Below are 21,150 nucleotides of genomic sequence, written 5' to 3'. Positions count from 1 at the left end.
TGGAACCATACCTCTCAGCCTTAGAGCAAGAAATCTGGACAAAGCAAAAAATAAAAGTGGGACACAGGCCGAAAATAGTTATGCATCACAGACACCATTGAAACAACTGTAGCTGCAAACATTAGACATCACTTATAATCTTTCTATCCCATTATTGTCAGTTAAACATTATATGGCTCATTCAGTCCTGCCTTCTTTTGCATCAAAGAAAACCATGCTTTGAAATGACAGATGCATTAAAAATAATAAATAAAACACATTGCATCAACATCCTGCAACTTCCTACCTGCAAGCAACCACAGAGCTTTCATTGAAACTAGGGCAGCTTGTTTCCCCAAAATTACAGCTCTCCCTAATTAAGTCTAATGGTATACAATCTACCAGTATCTGGACTACCTGAAATAAATTAAATTATGGCCTGTAAATTGAAAGTACACTTTGTTTAATTAAACTATATTTCTAAGCCCACTTACTAATTTTTTTCAGTAACATCCCAATATCCATTTCCGGGTCACTTTACAAGACATTGGCAGTGGTAGACTTGGCATCCTTCAGAACCCCACAGGCCCACGCTAGTATGTTGTCCATTAAATGTAAATATCCATCCACTGTAAATGGCAAGAAGCTATGTCTTAAAAAATCTACTTCTGGCATCAAGTATTAGGTTTTGAAACAAAGAAACATTTTCTCCACAGTCCGTAAGTCTCTGTCTTTAATCATCATCTACTGTTGCAGCTCCCAACACATAAGCACACGGGTCTACTTCTAAACACCGACCACGGCGATTCCCGACACAAAACTCACCGAAATAACCGACAACACACAAACCCGACACAAACCCGACAAGGCAAAACACCGAACACCAAAACACCGACACACGGAACATAAACAACACGCAACACTACATAGCATACACACTAGCCCTGACCCAAACCCTAACCCTAAGGTCCGACACTATCAGCGCGCTTCACCTACCTGCACCCTAACCCTAACTCACTTAACCCACCCCAGCTACCTACCTGCACCTAACCCTAACTCACTTAACCCTAGCCCAGCCCAACACTACACACATCACCTACCTGCACCCTAACCCTAACTCACTTACCCACCCCTAGCCCAAGCTCCGACACTAACGCACACTTCACCTACTTGCACTAACCCTAACTCACTTACCCACCCTAGCCCAAGCTCCGACACTAACGCACTTCACCTACCTGCACTCTAACCTTAACTCACTTACCTGACCACTCCTACCTCCGTCACTGTCGCACACTTACCAGGTCGCGATCACACATTACCCTTGTCGGTCTTTCCACTGTCGGCGAATCACCCTGTCGGTCATCTGGCGTCGGTGATTTCAGGTCTTTAGAAGGGGACCCAAGCACACACACACACACATTAAAATCCTCAACATTTAAAATATGACATTGTGATTGTGCCTACTTGATTTGCCAGTATTGATGATCCGCCAAAGCTATGCTTACTGTTGTCCAATCTACCACTGCTTAGAACCCACCAATGAAAAAACAGTACTAGGTGCTTTTTTGTTTGTCTGAAAAAACAATACAACTTTATATGCTACAGTCCCACATAGTCAGTCCACTACTGACCCATTAACCTTAGGCTGCTGTTTCGTTCTTACTCCCTGGAACTGCATTACCTTGGATGACTACTTTTATTTCCTAAGCAAAAGACACAAATTGGAAGATGAGGCAAAAATCCAGACATTCTTTGAAAATCCATACAGTTAAGAGGTATGAGTTCACGTTCAATACAACATTCTCCCCGTCAGGAAAGCCACAATTTAATGAAAGTGTACTCTTAATGTATGATATATTTGTGAGCTAACTTGTTTGTGTTTGGTAGGTAGACTGATCATTGTTAGCCTCTTTGTGCATGCGTCTCTCTCTCTCTCTCTGTCATGCACACATATACACACATATACACACACACACTCTTCTTCTACTTTCACGCACACAATTCTGCTTTCATGCATGCAGTCACTCACTCCTTACTTACCTATTAACACAGGTAATTGCTGTCCCTTTCAAAGGCAACAGCAGTAAATCCATACATGAGTCCCTCTTCAGCGAGAACACACACCTACACTGATTGTTCAAATAATAGCATAAACACACTGACCCTTTTTTGGCTCAAAAACAAAACTAGAAGGGTGCTTTGGTGCATGTGCACACCGACATTAGCGTTACAGGTCACGGGAGTGAAAAACAAAAAACAAAAAAAGTGTTTTGGGGCATGCATACATCGATGTTGCAGTTAGAGGTTGAGGGCCGCATGGAAGAGCTCTGAGGGAGGTTGGACACGTCTAACATAGGTATTGGTTGGTTTTCTGATATACTTTCTCTGTGTGTTCTTTATTTCATGGGGAGATTGTAAATTTGATCAGTTTCACGGAAGTGGTTTTGACTTAACTATTTTTCTTTTGATAATGAATTTTTTCATCAGGTTTCAATGGTCACAACTGGGCCAGCATGTGCCTCATTTACGCTAGTATAGTATTAGCGACCTAGGAAGATAAATTAATTTTCAAGTCTACTTTTTTAGAACTTATGTATTTTTACAATAGATTTTTAGATGATTTATTTATTTTATGGACAGGATATCTTGTGTTGTCTCTTCCTACACTTAGTCGGTATCTTCTTCATAGAGCACAGCCTGTGGTCATTACATCTACATACAAGTTTAGTGAGACTTTGTCATTGTTTCATAACCTGCATCACTACATTTACATACAAGTTTACGAGACTTTGTCATTGTTTCCTAGCCTGTGGTCACTACATCTACATACAAGTTCACTGAGACTTTGTCACTGTTTCATGTAAGTATGGTTATCATGAAGAATCTTGCCGCATATTAACTTTAATCAGTTAAATACATGCCTGCTCTGTGAAATAGTAGGATCCCTTAGTAAGCTGGCCACTGTTTCCTTTTGCTTAACCTGTAGACTGTACTGCATATGCCAGTTATTTAGTCTCAGGAAATTACAGTAAACCTGTTTTACTTGCATCTCTTTGTTAATTGGTTTATTCTGGCTGTAGAGTGATTCCACACAGTTATAAATTGACTTGTTTGTGGGGTGTCTCTGTAGTAGAATGTATTGCTAAATATCCCCTCAGTGTTGTCTCTTTTTACACTCAGTCATTATCTTCCTTCATAGAGCAGATATGTGTCATATGGTATTACATTTCAATTTGTTCTAAGACTTGTAAAGCAGTTTAAAGTATTTGGTATTGCGTTCTATTTGCAATAATTTCACTCAGATCAGATAACCTCTATGTGTGCGTGTGTATGTGTGTGAGTTTATATTTATATATATATATATATATATATATATATATATATATATGTGTGTGAGTGTGTGTGTGTGTGTGTGTGTAGATATGTATTTATAGATGAATACAACACTGTTTTTTCAAACACCTTTATTGAATTATCACTTGTCATCTAGGAAATATACATTCAAATAAAAGTAATCAAACTATATTAACGTAATAAGAAGTTCCGTACTTATCATAACGTTCCATCTATGTTGACGATCTTCATTTATCCTTGACCTTTGGGACATGGTTCCGATCCTCGGAACCTTCTTGGCCATTACAGAGCTTATGCCAGCCAAAAACTCTCAAACTTAGTCTCTACCCACAATACCCCTCTCCAGATTACCTCAGTTCGAGTTTGCAGCTACACAGGAAGACAGAAGAATATGTATGCAGAATTGAAGAGGCTATGTCCAAGGTCAAACCTGAAAAGTTACCAGGACAAGCATCTGATCCTAAAAGGGGTGTGTAGGAAGGGTAAGGAGGGTGGGGTGCCAAGGATAAATGGAGACTGACAACACAGATGGAACATCATGGTAAGTACATAACTTCTTAGTATGACGTTTTCAATCTTCATTTATCCTTGACCTTTGGGACAGAGTCACCAGCAACTTTAGATCTTGGGTGGCTTTATGGAAGGATATTCCTGAGAACCATAGAGCCAAAGGATGCTCTTCTCCTGGAGACCAGATCCAATTTGTAATGAGTGATAAAGGTATGCGGAGTAGCCCAGGTTGCTCCTGTGCATATTTCATCCATGGAAGCCTTGGAATGGAAATCAGCAGATGTGACTATTGCCCTAGTAGAATGTGCTCTCACTGGCACTGCTAATTGGAAATTCTTTTTATTGTATATGAAGGTAATACAGTTTCTTAACCACCTTGACAAGGTGACTTTTGAAACAGGTTTGCCCAAGGATGGACCAGAAAAAGAGACAAACAACTGGTCTGATTTTCTAAATTCTTTAGTTCTGTTGAGGTAGAAGTGTAATTGTCTGTGAACTTCTAGGAAAGTTAAGCAATATTCACCTTTGTTGGAACAATTTGGGAAGGAAACAGGTAAGTCAATGGTTTGACTAATATTAGTTTCCAAGACGACCTTAGGAAGAAAAGATGAGCTGGTTCTTAGTGAAACCCTTTCCTTATGAAAAATCAAATATGGGGGTTTTGAAGACAGTGCTTGTATTTCAGAAATCCTTCTGGTGGAGGTAATGGCAGTCAGAATGATGATCTTCCATGACAGCAACTTTAAGTGACAGGAAGCCACCAGTTCAAAGGGGGAAACTACCAAAGACTGCAGAACCATAGTCAGACCCCAAGGAACTAGAAGGTCTTTATATGGTGATTTCAACTGCAAGGTTCCTTTTATCAACACTCTACACAATGTATGGGAAATTAGTGAATGGTCTTCAAAGCCATTGTGGAAATTGGAGATAGTTGCTTGTTGGACCTTAATAGTAGAAGCAGAGGCTCCTTGTTTGAAAAGCATTGGTAAAAACTCCAATACCTTTTCAACTGGTTCAGATAAGGGATTATGACCATTATTGTGCGCTGAAATAGAAAATCATTTCCACTTGCTATGGTAAAGTTTCTTGGTGGAACTGGAAAAGATAAATGTTTCTGTTGGGTGACTAATGGAATTGGAGGAACCAAGCTGTAAGCTTGTGATTCTGAAGATTGGGTTGCACTAGTCCCTGTGGATGAGACAGAAAATTTGGAACTGGGTCCAGAATCCATGGATGGTGAATTAGATGAGGCCACAGAAAGGGGAACCAGACTTGTTGAGGCCAAAAGGATGCAATGAGGATCACCTTGCTTCTCAACCTGCTGGCTTTCTTTAAGAAGAGAGAAGTCAGTGGGAAGGGGAAAAGGCATAGAGTAGTCCCAAGGGCCAATTGTGAGGGAAAGCATCTTTCGGGGACTCCCCCTGAGGGGGGTGATTAAGGCAAAGTAGCTGCTGCACTTCTTGTTCAGGGGTGATGCAAAGAGGTCACAGCAAAGCTGGCCCCAGTGATGGAAAATCTCCTTTGCTATTCTGGGATTGAGAGACCACTCATGAGACAGGAGAATGCATCTGCTTAGTTTGCCTGCTATCACATTCAGGTTCTCCGGGATGTGATTTGTTAACAGAAAGCAGTTGGAGGATATTGCCCCTTTGCCACACTCTGAGGGATTCTCATTACAGTGGGTAAGACTTGGTTCTACCCTGTTTGTTGATATACCAGACTACTGACATGCTGTTTGAATTGTAATTGATCCTGGATGGAGGACAGCTTGGAAGGCTTGCAATGCTAAGAGTACTGCCCTCAGTTCCAGAACATTGATATGCAGATTGGTCTCCATCAGGGATAAAGTGCCTTGGAAATCTTCCCAGATAATGCCCCCCCAACCACATCTGCGAGGCGTCCGTGGTTACTATGGCCTTGTGTTGAGGTGGAACAAAGGAACAGCATAAGAGAATTTTCTCAGATTCCATCTGCCAGAATAAGTCCTTCTTGCAACGACTGGTGATTAAAATGGAATGAGTTACTGGATGGGTCAGGATAGACTATTGGGATGCCAAAAGCCACTGTAGTAGTCTCATGTGAAATCTTGCTAGCAGAACTAAGGTAATGGCTGCTGCCATGGACCCTAAGGCTTGAAGAACTAAGAGTGCAGCTACCTTGTTGTTGAAGAGAATGGTTTGTACTTGGGATCTTATCTTCTGTAGCCTGTGAAGAGAAAGGGAAGCTGTAAATGTGGTGGTATTTAGATGAGCTCCTATGAACTGTAGATCTTGAGTCAGACTTAGTTGAGATTTTGAGTGGTTCACTGTAATGCCCAGATGAGCAAACAAGTGAAGAACAAAATCTGTTACTTGAAGCAGTAGATGCCTGGTGGGAGTGGTGATGAGCCAATTGTCTAGATACTAGAACACCCAGAATCTGTGCAGTCTCATGTGAGCTGTCACTGCTGCAAAACACTTGGTGAACACCCTGGGGGCTCTATTGAGGCCAAAGGGCAGCACTCTGAACTGAAAATGACTGGCTCCTAGCCAAAAGCGGGGGAACCTTCTGGAGCACTTGTCCATTTTTATGTGGTAATACACATCCTGAAGATCTCTAGAGCACATCCAATCATCTTTCTCTAAGAAGGGTAGGATAGATTTACCATGAACATCTGGAATTTTGTTTGCTGAACAAACTTGTTTAGAATGCTGAGATCCAGAATTGGTCAAAAGTCCCCTGTCTTTTTGGCATCAAAAAGAACCTTGAGGACAATCTGGTTCCTATCTGGTCTGGTGGGACTTCTTGGATGACTTGAGTCTTTTTTCTAGCAGCTTTTGAATTTCTAGAGCTGCTTGATCCCCCTTATTGGGTGGAACATCGGGGAGTCTTCTTCTTGATCGTGGATTGAGAGTAAAGGGAATGTGGTAACCTCTGGCAATGATCCTTTGCACTCAAGTATCTCTTGTTATCTGCCGCCAGGCTCTTGAGTGCAAAGAGTATCTTCCTCTGACTACTTCCAGAAGTAAGCAGTCGAGCCCCTTTTCAGGGGCGCTAGTAGGGTTTCCCAGAAAATGACTCTCTGGAACCCTGATTTTGTGGGCCACCTGTGCCACCGGGTTGGTGTCTTCCATTGGAGCTCCCTCCTCTGCCCCAAGGGAAGCCACCACCTTGTGTGTCTTGAAAAGGCCCTTGGGATGTTTTGAACCACATGTTTCCGCTCCTCTGGTTCCTAGAGTAGGACTGCTGGGGAGCAGAAAAACATATGCACACTGCAGATAGGGTCTTTCCATCTTTTTCACACCTGGCTAATGTTTCTCTGACTTTAGTGCCAAACAAGAAAGATCCATAAGAAGGAGCATTGATGAAGGAAGACTTAAATGGCTCCACAAATTCACATAAGCACATCCAGTCATATCGCCTAATGGCAACGCCAGAATCTGCTGCCCTAGTCGTCCCTTTGGGTGCATAAAATGGCAACACCAGAATCTGCTGCCCTAGTCGTCCCTTTGGGGGCATGCACGATCAACCTCATAGACTAGATGGAAACAGACTCCGGGGTAGCCAGCTGGGAAGCCACTTTATCTTAGACCTCTTCTGACACAGCTCCTGCAAGGGTATCTGACAACTCCTTGATCAGATCCCTATGAAGCCTAGCAAAGTGTGCCATAAAAGTCAAGGACCTTAAAGTGAAGGTCGATGATGCATACAATCACTTTCTAAATTTGTCCATCAGCCTGGACTCTCGATTAGGGGGATGAATAGTGGAACTCTCTGCTGCCAGTTCCTTTTTGGTGGCAACTGCAACCACCATGGAATCTACTGCTAACCTCTTAGCCCAATACTGGTGGTCCTCTGGAGCTGAAAGTATTTTGTCCAGTCTCCTGGGGATTGGCTTTACAGAGTCATGGGCCTTCCAAGCCCACTGCTTGATCATTTTAATAAGAATGTCAGCAAGAGGGGTCACCTAAGAAGTGGATGGGTGAGCACCAAAAGCTTGTAGGTACACCAACTCCTCAGAGGTAGGGTGTTTGGGCTTCCAGTCACCCCTCTGTTTCAGTATTCCTAGAATGTCCCCAAAGGAGGCATCTTCTGTCGGTGACCGAGGGGAACACTCCCCATCATTGAAGTCTATGTCTTCTGACAGATTCTCCTGGGGAATCTAAGTGTTTCCTCTTACACGTCTTCTTTCTGGGTGTCTCCTCAATGGGGATCTCTGTGGAGGACTTGAAGAAGAGGGACCCTGAGCAAGGGTATCCTGCAGCTTTGGTGCTTGCTGCCTGGGTGTGGAGGTTGGTGTCAGCTCTGGACAAGAGGGAGTCTCAGGATAATACTCTGATATGGGAGAGGCCAGCTGAGAACCAGCAGAGGCCAATACCCTCTCCATAACCTGGAAGGCAGGTCCCCCTGAAGAGGGATGGGAGCTTTGAACAGAGAAGGACATCCTCAGAACTGTGGTCCCACCCTGCTCTGAAAAACCACCACTGAAGCAGGAGCCGAGGAAGAGCCAAGGTCAGCCAAAGGTTCGAGAGTCAAGGACAATCCCGAATAAAAAACTGGATCAGATCTCAGACCTGATGGACAGAGGAGCTCAAGACAGACCCTGGAACTGAAGGAGGAAAGGCTGTCAGCACCAGAGCAACTGGAGACATAAGCTCTAAACCCTCAGACAAAGTTAGAGGAGGAAAGACTGGTGGAATCCTAGAAGATAAAGCCCCATCTCCAGAAGGGAGTGGGGTCTGGGAGACAGAAAGACCTCTAGCCACTAGAAGACGATCCACCAACCTCACAAAATCGACTTCAGTCAAACTCCTGGAGGAATGGATAGAGAAGCCTGAGGGGGATTCTGGTCTGTCTAGGAATGGACTTGGGAGCTGTCCCATAAAGGGGTCAGTTGAAGGGGAATATTGTTTTCTGGGTACATTGATTATATTAGGTTATGGCACTGAGGATAGTGTTGGTTCCAAAATTTCTGGAAGTGTCACAGGTGGAGCTGGTGCCGACAGGAAAGTTAGAGTTGCCAGAACCAAGACCTGTGGTGCAGAAGTAGTTACAGCAGATGGTGCCAAGGGAGTCGGTTCCATAATTTTCTTAGTCTTAGACTTCGGTTTCACTGGTAGTATGGGAGCTGAAGGTTCATAGGTTTATAGGTTGGTACTAGGCTATCAGCCCAATGGCCTATATAAGCCTAGCCATAACAATTCCCTGGGTATTTCTTCCCTGGACCCCTGTCTAGCAGGGCAACTGATGTGATCCCCGGGGTGAATTTCTTTTCTCCCATCCAATTGTCAAGGTTCCTTTTGAAGAGGGCCAAAGAGGTGCTCTGCTTGACATGTATGGGCAATCTATTCCGGATTCTGGGGAGTCTCTGGGTCAGAAACTTATCCCTCCAGCATGTTTTGTTTATTGTGATGACAAGGTTTAGATCCCTGGAACGTGTGGCTCTGAGGGATTGGGATTTCTTTAAGTGTAGCATGTCCAACAGCCATGGGTTTGACATGGCCTTGTACATTAAGCAGAGATCGCCTCTGAGTAGAAGATATGCGACAGAGTATAGCTGGGGTTTTTTAAGGCGGTCAGTGTAGGGCATCTGCTTTAGGCCTGTGATTCTTTTAGTGAGGTATTTCTGCAGCCTTTCCAGTTGTTGCAGATGTCTTGAGAGGTACATACCAAACGGGGCATTGTATTCTATAATGGGTCTAATGAGGGATGAGTACAGTGGGACAATGATCTCCTTTTTTGTAGATGAAAAGCCCTTAGTGATGAGGTGTGCCACATCGAAGGATTTCCTGACTGTTGTGGTGATGTGGTTATCGAAGGTGAGACCACTGTCCACCTGTGTCCCTAAGTCTCTTATCACACTTTTGGTGTTTAGTGTACTGCCACCTATGTGGTAATTCATGGGTACATGTTTTTTCCCAAAGGGGATAACTATACATTTCTTGGCATTAAGCCAGTATTAGGGTATTTGGTTGTATCTTAATATTTTCCAGTATGTTTAGAAAGGTGTAATGAGAATCTTGGGGCATGATGGGGGATCTGTAGCAAGCTACAATTTGGATTGCAGTCTTACCTAGTGTTAGTTGCACCTGGAGAATTTCAGATGCATTGTGTTGGGCAACTAGCCTGGTGGTGTGAATATCCTTGGTGAATATGGACACTTCTCCACCTTTAGTGTTTTGGTCCTGGTTTGCTGGCCAAAAAGTGTGGTAAGAGTTGTAGCCTGGTATTGCAGGGGTGCTCTCTGGAGCCTTAAACCAGGGCTCAGTTGCTGCACAGACATCGAAGTTCTCCATTTTTAGGAGTGCCTTGAGAGAGTGCATTTTGAGGTTTAGACTTCTAGCATTGAGTAGCATTACCTTCAGAATTTGCATGCTTCTTGTCTAACAGAGCCAAAGTGGATGCCAGCACCGAATGACTCCTTTTCTTTTCTGGTTCTGATTTAGAGGAAGAAGAAGGAGAGGAAGGTGAAGATGTGTTGGACATGGACAGAGCCTCCTCAAAAGACTTAATTAGACCTTTTAAGATCAGTTTATTCCTCCTTTCTACGAGGCCCGGTGACTAAAATCTTGACAGATTGCACAGTTTTGTTGAAGATGCACTGGACCCAAGCAGTATGCACAAGAAGACTGCTCATCAGAGTTGGGCATCATCCTACCACAAGCCTGGCATTGCTTAAACCCAGTTGTCCCTTTGGATTTATCCGCCATGTTGACTAAGAAAAAACAATTGTCAACAGACAGCACTCACAGACACTAAGAAGGAAGGGTAAACTCACACAGAGGAAAGGAACTGCTACCAATAATGGTAGGCCAGAACTACCAAAAAGAGGTAGGGAAAGGAAAAGTAATACCAACAATGGTAGACAAGAATACCACAAGGTAAAAACAATGCACTCACTTGTTCAAAGAAAGATGAGATAGAAACTAGTAAAGACAAGGGAAGGACTAACAGCAATGGTAGAGGAAAACACCAAAGTGTTGGGGAGAAGGATGAACAAAGAAGTAAGGCAAGGTGGGTAGAAAGAAATTCAACTACAGAAAAACATAAATATATAAGTAATCATATGGCTTAAAATTTAGAGAAGAAACTATGAAATAAACTAAGGAAAACGGAACATTTTACTTAGCTGGCGAGAGAAACTGGCTGACACATCTTGGGACAAGAGCAGCACACAAGCTCTAAGGTAATCTGGAGAGGGGTATTGTGGGCAGAAACTTGGCTCAAGAGGTTTTGGCTGGCACGAGCTCTGTAACAGCCGTGCCGGTTCTGAGGATCTGAACCATGCCCAAAGATCAAGGATAAATTAAGACTGACAACATCAGATCAAACATTATACTTCACATGTATTGCTATATATCATATAACCTAAGCAATATTACATAAATTATTCAATTCCTGCCTTTTTTTTAACAAGAAACATCTTTATTAAACCATCACTTACTACATAGGCAATCATACATTTACATAAATGGAAACAAGCCACACCGACACAGTCCTAGTTGTAAGCATTTTATATCACAAACCATATTGACAAACTTCCAGTTGCAAACATTATGTCACTTATAATCTACCCAATCCTTCTCACTCAAACATTACATAGCTCATTTAAATCCTGCTGACTTTTAGACCTCGTTCCTCCATTGTATGTATTGTTGCCACAATTCCCATTTTTTCCTATGTAGTTTGCTGCTAACATTTTCTAAAGATCTCAATTCCAGTTGTTGTATCTCTGTTACTATATTCACTACTTCCAGTATAGTTGGTTTAGATTAAATGCATTACTGTTTTGAGATACTGTTTAATCTCATGAATTATTCTAAGTGATGGTCCCTATACCACAAGACCAAAAATCAAGACTCCCTTTTTACCTACCGTCAATTATGCAACCTTGCCAAAAACAAATCAGGCATGACAAAAAGCTATACTATACAACACTGCAACAAAACCGCAAAAACAATCCCTAGAAATTTTGGAAAGCCATAAAACAACTACTAAAGCCTGGACAGATCACAACCCCAGCTCCAACCACCATAACACATTCCACAGACTGCATTGCCTCACAGTTTAATTCACACTTTATCAACTGTAGTAAAAAACAGCAGCAAGACCCCCCCCCCATCTATTCTTAATGAATTAGACAGAGCCCTCAATTCCTTTTCAGTCAAACCATTTAAAACTAATACATTCAAAAAATGCCTTTCCAAACTTAAGTCCTCCTCTCTTGCAGTTGACCAATTCCCCAATGAATTTCTAAAGCTAGCAGCAGATGCCATCTCCTACCTTATATCTCTCCTGATAAACCATTCCATTGCTGAGCAGTACATCCCCAAACTCTGGAAAGTCACTTATATCATCCCTCGTCACAAAGTTAGCTCCTCTACTGAGTTCTCAAACTACAGGCCAATTGCCTTCCTCCCTGCCATAGTCACGATTCTTAAAAAATGCATACACAGACAACTCCTCAACTATCTACTAAGCAGTAATCTCCTACCTGCATCTCAATGTGGGTTCAAACCTAAGGACAGTACAAATAATGCCCTTCTTAGTTTTACAAACTCAATCAACCAGCTTAGAAATGACAACCAGCTCGTCTATCTTTCTTGATATGTTTAAAGCCTTTGATACAGTATCCTACCAAAAGCTATTAAATGAGCTAGCTTCCTTAAAGCTAACCCAGCCAGCCCTCTTCTGCTTTCTCAGCTACTTAATTGACTGCCAACAGGCAGTTAAGTGGTAAAATGAACTCTCCACCCTATTACTGGTCTCAGTAGGAGTACGCCAAGGCTAAATTCTCGGTCCATTGCTCTTCACCATATTCACTAACAGGCTAAGTACAGCCACTCAGCATGCAATCATCATTCAATAAGGAAACAATAACCTGCAGGGTAAGATGGGTTGTTATTAAAAACATGGCTGCAAACGCAAATGTTGCTAGATTTGTGGAGATAAAGAAATTCATGGGCATGCAAATTCACAAATATGGCTGCTTATGTACTAATAATTATGAGAACTGATCCTTATTTGGTTTCATCAGAAATCTGTTTATCTCAAAAAAACATTTGGGGAAATTTCTCACTGTCAACTTACTGATCACTGGTCATTAATAGAAACATGATTATTCCTTAGTATTTAAAATATCCAATTAAGCCATCAAGTATCTGGAATTAGTAAGATAAAAAAACTTAGAAAGTTGCTAGAATAACAGGATGTGCTCATCTGCATAATGGAGAGGATACAAACTCAAACTGAAATGTATGTCATTATTTAATGACTCCAGTCCTTGGTGGTTTGTCTGAAAACCACAGAATTTATGAGGAACAGACCAAGAAATATGAAGCAATAGTCTGGACGTTCTGCTAAAATCTCAACAGTAAACAAGCATTAAAAGGTACGTGTAAATATGACAGACAACATTACACTGCCTTTCTGACACTGTCTGCCAAGTTTTTATGGCTTTGAAAGCCAAAAAATACTTAGTGTTTTTTTCCCTTGTAGATAATAGTACATGCAGCGGATAAATCTCTATGCCTTACAAACAATTATGATAATCTCACTGATTTGCTTCACTGAGTGAATTTATTGATCATCCATGTCTCGAACACTTAACATAATAAGCAGGTTATGACTGGCAAGCCGATCATAATCCTCTGTATAACATCAACTTGCTACAATAGCTCAACAAGACGAAATGCTATTCAGCTTGTTACAGGTCTCCTATAGTAAATATTTTGAGCTATGAAAGGATTTGCTTCTTCAAATAATACTATGGGAAGAGATTAGTAAAGAACAAACATCTAAAACTAAACAAGAAGTATAGGTCTTGGTAGACAAATGTGGTAAACCATTTGCTGACAAGATTAGGAAATTAAGAACTAGTAACTATATTAAGTATGTATAAAATGAGAATGGACAGATTTTGTATACTGGTGGACAATTAGACATTTATATAAAACAGCATTTTTTGGAATGTCTAACTAGGTAGGGGAGGAAACTCAGAATGTACTCTTTTCTTGGATTGCTGAGACTCCCAAGAATAAACCAATTTTACAATTTCATCTTTTTACTTCACAGGAAAATGAAAAAAAAATGGGGGCATTTTCAAAAGGGATGATTTCAGAGCCTTGACAGCTTCATATGGAGGTTTACATTAATTTCAAATAACTGTCAGTTCTAGAGATATTAATATTGGCTATTACTTGACAATTCCTGATAAAATTACAAATGACTTTATCTGTGATAAAGCACATTTGGTCTTAATAATAATGAACACAAGTCATATATGGATATTGCCCATTACAAGCCAATATCTATTCTCAATTCAGACTTCAAAATAATAGTCAAACTGATCAATTTCACAAATAATATAATGTTAAGCCTTAATAAATGAGTCTACATGAATAAACAGATAATTTCAAAAATATTAAGTGTTAATAAATTAATACACTCAAATAAACATAGGTTTATCTCAAACAGAAAAATATGCTGCCATTTTTGTTTTAGTCTGTTTTAGCAACCTAAGAAAGGAAAACATAATGAAGAAATGTCCATGATTAGTTTGGATACAACTAAAACGCTTTCAGGTTATGTGGTATTATAATTGTAATGAACAATAAATTACTTGGATAAACAATTTATATAAGTAGATAGAGTTATCTCTTGTTGAATGGGCAAAATCTTCCTTTTTCATATCAACCTGTCATGGCAAAGAAACTCCCTTTCATCTATAATGTTATTTTAACTATAAATCATCCATTTCATAAGATATCAAATCAGATTCTTTGTATCAGCATCAAAGCAAAAATTCTCACTTTTTACATATACTGATAACCTTTGAGCAATAATTGGAGAATTTAATAATAATAATAACACATTTAAAAGGCTATTCAAAGGGGCCAAGTTGATGGTGAATAATAAAATGAAGTAGTACAAATCAAAAAGGATGGCTATCAACATTTATTGACCTACACAGATCAGAATAAATACATTTGGTATCAGAATTAAAAAATGTTTTGCTATTTTTTTTTTCAAAATTGGAGATAGAACTTGGATAATAAATTAGAATTTGGTATTCCAACATTCCAACAAAGAGTTCAGAATGGTGTATTTTTAGCACCTGTAATTAATATTTTGAAATTATATTTTCCCCTTAATAATTTTCCAGTGCAACATTTCGACTGAAAATAATTTTGATTTTCTTGAAATTCTTGTGGCAGGGTGCACCTAGGACCCCACAGATACCTGCAATAAAACCAACTAAGAAGCAGGGCCTAGGTCTCCTGCATATCTTTCTATATGTCAATTTACCTCTGTTGAAACATTTACTATTAATACAGTATTGAGATACTCAATGGATCCTTGATATTGAACTTAGGAACATACTAGGCAGGTGATCACTGGGACTATAAGATGCCTAGCCATATGAGACCATTCTCAAGCATGTAATAGTGATCACCTCCCAAACTGAGCAGGGCTGTTCAAAATAACTGTTGAAAATTAGTGTCCGAGTATGAAAAAAAGCCATTTAAATATAACATTTTGTTCTACACAATCCATTCTGTTAAAATGTAAATCTCTTTATGAAGGAATAAAATATTTTTATTCAAAAATCCCTGTCCCTTCAATAAAAGTTATATTTCAGTAATATCTCACTAACGGTGTGTTTCCCCCACAGTACAGGGAGGCACCTATTTACATATTACTGGGAAAATTATCTTTAAGTCAAATTTGAATGGAATGAGTCTAACTTTACAAACTTCTCTTCAGCACAATTTATGTATTATTCCTGGTAATTTTATAATTTAAATTTAAATATGGTGAAATCTCATATGAGCAATGTTGCATTAATAAATACATAAAGAAAGTAAGCACTATTCATTTATTAATAGCAATGATGTTTGTTTTAGGTCAGACTAAATTAAATTATTACCCTTCAGCACAAATGTAATTAAAACAGAAAAAGTAGTTTGAATGTCTCTCTAGTGACACATTTCTTCTAAGTGATTGTCATTTCAGTATAAGACTGTATCTGGTAATCCAATCTAGGGGAATATTTGTATACTGAACATTATTCTCACAATTATTACAAAGCAACTAAATGTAAACATAAAAAACATATTTCATGATGAAGATCCACTTTTTACAACCCAATAATAAATATATTTCAAAAACAGGCTTACGATGAAATTAAAAAACTGAATACCAACAGGTAGGTAATACTGATCCCCTACAGTATATGTTACAGTTAATTTTAGATTTTTGTTGGTGTCTATTCCTGGCACTGTTTTGACATGGTTGTAAGTACTGCTGTTATCATTAAAATTTGGCATGTTTCATTTATGATTCTGAAACCAATCCACTGAGGCTTTTATATAAAAAGGAATTACATGAATGATCTGGGTGTCAGATTTGCTCTCTTTTGTAGAAAAGTCACAAAGGCATGTAGGGGGTGTTCTCAAGTAGACATATATATATATATATATATATATATATATATATATATATATATATATATATATATATATATATATATATATATATATATAGATATATATATAGATATAGATATATGTGGGATCCGTACAGATCTACACATGCACTTTCCACCGAAGCAGAAATCAAAGAGCATACTTAACCGAAAGTGCTGTTCACCAAACCAGCACTTTCAGATAAGTATGCTCATTGTGCCAGTCGTACTACAGTGCGGATAAGGGAAAATTCCCTTTTCCCACTGTAGTGAGACCTTGGAGTGAGAATATTAAAGTAGGGGGCTGTGGGGGTGCAGGGGGGCTTGCCCCCTGCATAGAAGTAGGTTTAATGTTGTTTTTTTTTAAACATACTTTACCATAAGTGCTTTTTCGGTGAAAGTGCTTACGGTAAAGTATGTTCGGTGATAATGGTTTTGGACATTTGATCTTTCAATCAAAAGTCCTAGACCCCTATATATATATATATATATATATATATATATATGTGTGTGTGTGTGTGTGTGTGTGTGTGTGTGTGTGTATGCATGCGCAGGCACTACCAGAGACATCAGTTCTCACCAGCTTTATTCAGAATCTTGAATGGATTACTCGGTCTATTTGATTCAAATCAATGCTTTTTTGGAAATGACAGATGTTAAGTATATAGCTCCCAGTTTATATGTCCATCCAGCCATCAGAAAAAGTCATATTTTTTTAGCCTTCAAGGAGAAGTATTCTTGTCAGTATACCACCCATGGTACTGATCTTAGATATCCTTCCACAGCATCAATACAGTCCCTTGGCAACAGCTGGCTAGGAGCCATTCAAGGTTATTAAGGTACCAGACCAGAATTTATGACATTATTTCATATGAGGTATGCTAATACCTATTATTACACCCTTCTGCATGCTAAGTTAATTTAATTTTGGTCCTGAACCCTGATCAGCTTTGCAGTTGCAATGCCATGAGTGACTACCGTTTTGTTTCGGATACAGTACAACAAAGTACAGATTTTGATATTAGCAACAGGTTTACAAAGTGACTACCACAGTAGTACTATGCTAGCATAATATCACTCTATGAACTGGCCCAGTACTACCATGCTAGCATTACATCACACTGTGAATTATTAGACTAGAATAAAAAGTTTATTCTCACTGTCTATCCTCCACCTCTTCTCCTACTCCAACTTCCACATCATCCTTACCATCCTCTAATTCTCTCTCTTCCCACTCAGCTCTATTCTCACTAAAACCTATACCCACTTCTACTATAAAGAAACTCCTTCAGAAATTGAAGCCATGTACTAACGCACCTGATAACATTTCCTCTTACTTCCTAAGTATAGCTGCTGAAGCAATTGCCTATCCTATAAGCAATCTAATCAACCGCTCCATCCATGAATGTACAGTGCCCCAACTCTGGAAACAAGCCTTTATCATTCCTCTGCATAAAGGTGGCAATAACTTTAACGTCAACAACTTCCGACCCATTGCTATCCTGTCCCCCATTTCTAAACTTCTAGAAAAGTGTGTCCAACTTCAACTCTTACCACATCTCTTAGATAACAACCTTCTAACCCCTACTCAACACGGTTTTAGGCCAAATCATAGCACTATGACAGCCCTCCTCTCCTATCTTGAGACTGTTAATAAAGCACGTGACTCTGGCTAAATTGTCTCCACCCTACTACTTGACCTCTCTAAGGCCTTCGACACTATCTCACACAGCCTGCTCTTAACTAAACTTTTAAAACTTAACCTTTCTCCCTCCACCGTGAACTGGTTCTCCAGCTATTTATCAAACAGATTCCAAGCTGTAAAATGGAAAAAGGCCACTTCCTCTTTTCTTAGTACCCCCACCGGAGTTCCCCAAGGCTCCATTCTTGGTCCCCTTCTTTTCAATATATTTATAAATGATTTCCGCAAATCCATTCCATTCTCTAACATCATCCAATATGCAGATGATTCTACCATTATCTGCTCTGCCACATCTTCCTCTATGCTCCAAAAGCTTACACAAGAAGCTTTTTCAATTACTGAACATTGGATGAAAATAAACCACCTAGCACTCAATGCCTCCAAAACTAAACTAATGGTATTTACCCCCTCAAAAACTACTCCTTTCAATATGAAGACATTCTTGATTACTAGTCAAACTAATTCATCCCTGGAACTGGTGTCTGAAACCAAGTTACTTGGTGTCCAAATTGACAACCAGCTTAATTTCAACTCCCATCTACAACTAAATATTAAAAAAACCCATCAAAAACTAGGCATGCTCTATCGTCAGAATCAGTACCTCACAAGCTCCTCTAAAATCACTCTCTCTTCTTCCTTTCTTATCTCCTCCCTTCACTACGGAGCACCACTGCTAACTAATCTTCAGTCCTCTCTAAAAAAACAACTTTCCTCTTGCTATAACAAAATCGCAAAGTTCGCTAACGGCCACAGGTCCTCCACCCACCACTGTTCCTCTCTCCAAAAAATAAATTGGCTTGAACTACCAAATCAACTCAACTATACTCAGCTAACTTTAGCCCACAAGCTCATTCTCAACCCATCTCTCTGTCCCTCCCTGTCTTCTGCCTTCAAGATGCACCTACCCAATAGAGTTTTAAGGTCAAACAATCATAACCTACTAGAAGTACATAAACCAACTCGTCCCCCAGGTAAAAACTTACTATCCTTTAACCTAGCTCGTCTCTGGAACTCACTCCCACCATCCATTCGCACCACTTCCAATCATTACACGTTCAAAAAATCTCTTCATATGTATCTAAGGTCCCAATGGGAATGCTCTTGCTCCCACCCCTCATAAAAATATGGTATTTACATCTTCTTTCACACTCATGTTACCTGACTGTACCTTATAATAGCTTATGTTTCTTACAAAATAACTACTCTGTATGTGTAAAGTAATATCACTTTTCACAGCATGAATACTTCACATTATCTTTCACTAGATTGTATTGTTTGAAAGTTTTCTGAATTTTGAACTCAAATGTTTGTATCTTTTACAATTGTATTATTTTTATTAGCAATCTATTGTTTTGTACCTAGTTTGTTTGTTTCTTGGAGCTTTTCTCCCCAGGACTCCATTGAAAATGGGCTCTTTTTGGCCCAATGGACTATCCTGGTAAACCAACTGCAAATAAATAAATAAATAAATAAATAATTATATGAAACTGCATACTTCAGGGTTTGCACATTTCCAGATTATACAATAACTGTGAAGTGATACAGTGCACAAGCATGTTATATACATTATTATCTACCTTGACTATCCATTGCAGAACTTTAAAAAATATAGGTACAGTACTGGAGGACTAGGTATCCAAGCTTCAATAATGGATCTGAACACAGCAGAATTAAAATCCCCTACATTATGCTAGTTGTATGATAATTCTAAATCCTAAATTACAGAACATTGTCAGTACTTACCTGTAACGTATATTGTTTCTTATACATCAAGTAGGCCATAGCTATTGTGCTGCTGCGACTTATACCAAGTGTGGAGAAAACAAGTACTGTTGACTGTTTCTCATTATGCAATTCTAGAATTGAGAGATAACAGATACTGTTGTTATAAATACGTATAAAGACTAATTCCACACATTTCAAAATTTGTAAGGGAGATGCTAACCACTTATGGTAATTTTCCTTTTGTGTTCTATCTTCACATTAGTATAAGTCCCCAGACAGATCTTACTGCTCCTTAGACTGGGAACTGTGATGTCACATTTGACACGGCTATTTGCTTTCCTTCTACAGAGCCTTTAAACATCAAGGTCTTTTACTTCAAGATTCTGATTGTGAAGAGTGCAGCAATGAAACATACACAAGTAAATTACTCTGCATGATGTCAAGCTTCAGGTAAAACAAATGCTATCCTAAAACAGCAGTAGTGTCCATAAGAAGATAGTGAAAAAAGGAAAAGCAGCATAGTATGTAGTAGGATAATGATACTTCATTCCGGCCCCAAAATAATAACAAAGGATTATGACTGAGTCACCAATCATGTCAATGTGTTTGAGAAATGTAGTCAAGAAATTTGCTCAGAAGAGGAACTTCTTGAATCCTCCTTGAGAACACATTGATAAACAATAATGATTAGTTTAGCTCATCTTGTGTACTTATATGTTAGAGAAAAATTGAAGTACAGTACTTTACATCTTGAAAGCTGTTACTGATTCATTGTGTTGTTCTTTGTCGAGTGCTGTATATGCTCTAATGTAAGACTACAACACAAGCAGCTATGAAAGGTTCATAACAAAACATGTTATACACCTCTTTGCTGTCAGAGGGGTGTATTGCAAGCTGTTATTATTCCCTATCTTAGAGCAGAAAAAGTAAGCTCCATGTACTGTTCATTGCAGGATTCTTTTTGTCTATCGACTTTCTAATTATAGAGTATGTACTTTAAGCTGTGCCCCTTTGATTTATTTATTTTTTGTTCCTGAATCCAGCAGCTGGAACGTGAATAGTTTTGCCTTCCGTCCACACCTGTTTCAGTGCTGAGGGTCACATACCACTAGGCATCTAGGCATGCATGTTCTGTGCCCTGCAGATTAGTGCAGCGTTGGAAACCCTCACTTTTCCTTTTGTGATTTTGATTCATATTTGCTTTATTTTGACATGTTATGTTCTGGCTGTTCAGTGTATTCTGAACTGTTTTTAACTTAAGGAATAAGTCATAAAAAATCCCACAACAAGGGAAAATAATACATCCCAAAATAAACTTGGAAAACTATTAGGGAAATGAGTGATACAATGTTTGTCAGTTTAACTTGATCCTTGTATTAACATTTTAGGAAAATAACTGGTTACTTTATTTGAAATGTGTTAACCAGTTGGCTCC

At 39.4% G+C, this 21,150-nt stretch overlaps 1 protein-coding gene across 8 annotated transcripts in view; it reads right to left on the bottom strand.

Annotated features, from left to right (window-relative positions):
• Window positions 1-21,150, bottom strand: part of STYXL1 (serine/threonine/tyrosine interacting like 1) — a 1,008,156-nt gene that overhangs the window by 34,219 nt on the left and 952,787 nt on the right. For 7 of the 8 annotated variants that reach the window (XM_044053876.1, XM_044053881.1, XM_044053880.1 and 4 more), the window contains one exon: window positions 19,734-19,846. The exons of the other annotated variant lie outside the window; for it this stretch is intronic. In XM_044053876.1, the coding sequence (XP_043909811.1) occupies window positions 19,734-19,846 (113 nt within the window). The remainder of the gene's footprint in view (window positions 1-19,733; window positions 19,847-21,150) is intronic. 8 annotated transcript variants of the gene reach the window in all.

Source organism: Protopterus annectens, chromosome 13.part0 (genome assembly GCF_019279795.1).
Source record: "Protopterus annectens isolate FY-2018-M chromosome 13.part0, PAN1.0, whole genome shotgun sequence".
NCBI lineage: Eukaryota > Metazoa > Chordata > Ceratodontiformes > Protopteridae > Protopterus > Protopterus annectens.
The sequence above is the reverse complement of the archived record's forward strand: the minus strand, read 5'-3'. Positions and strand labels throughout refer to the sequence as shown.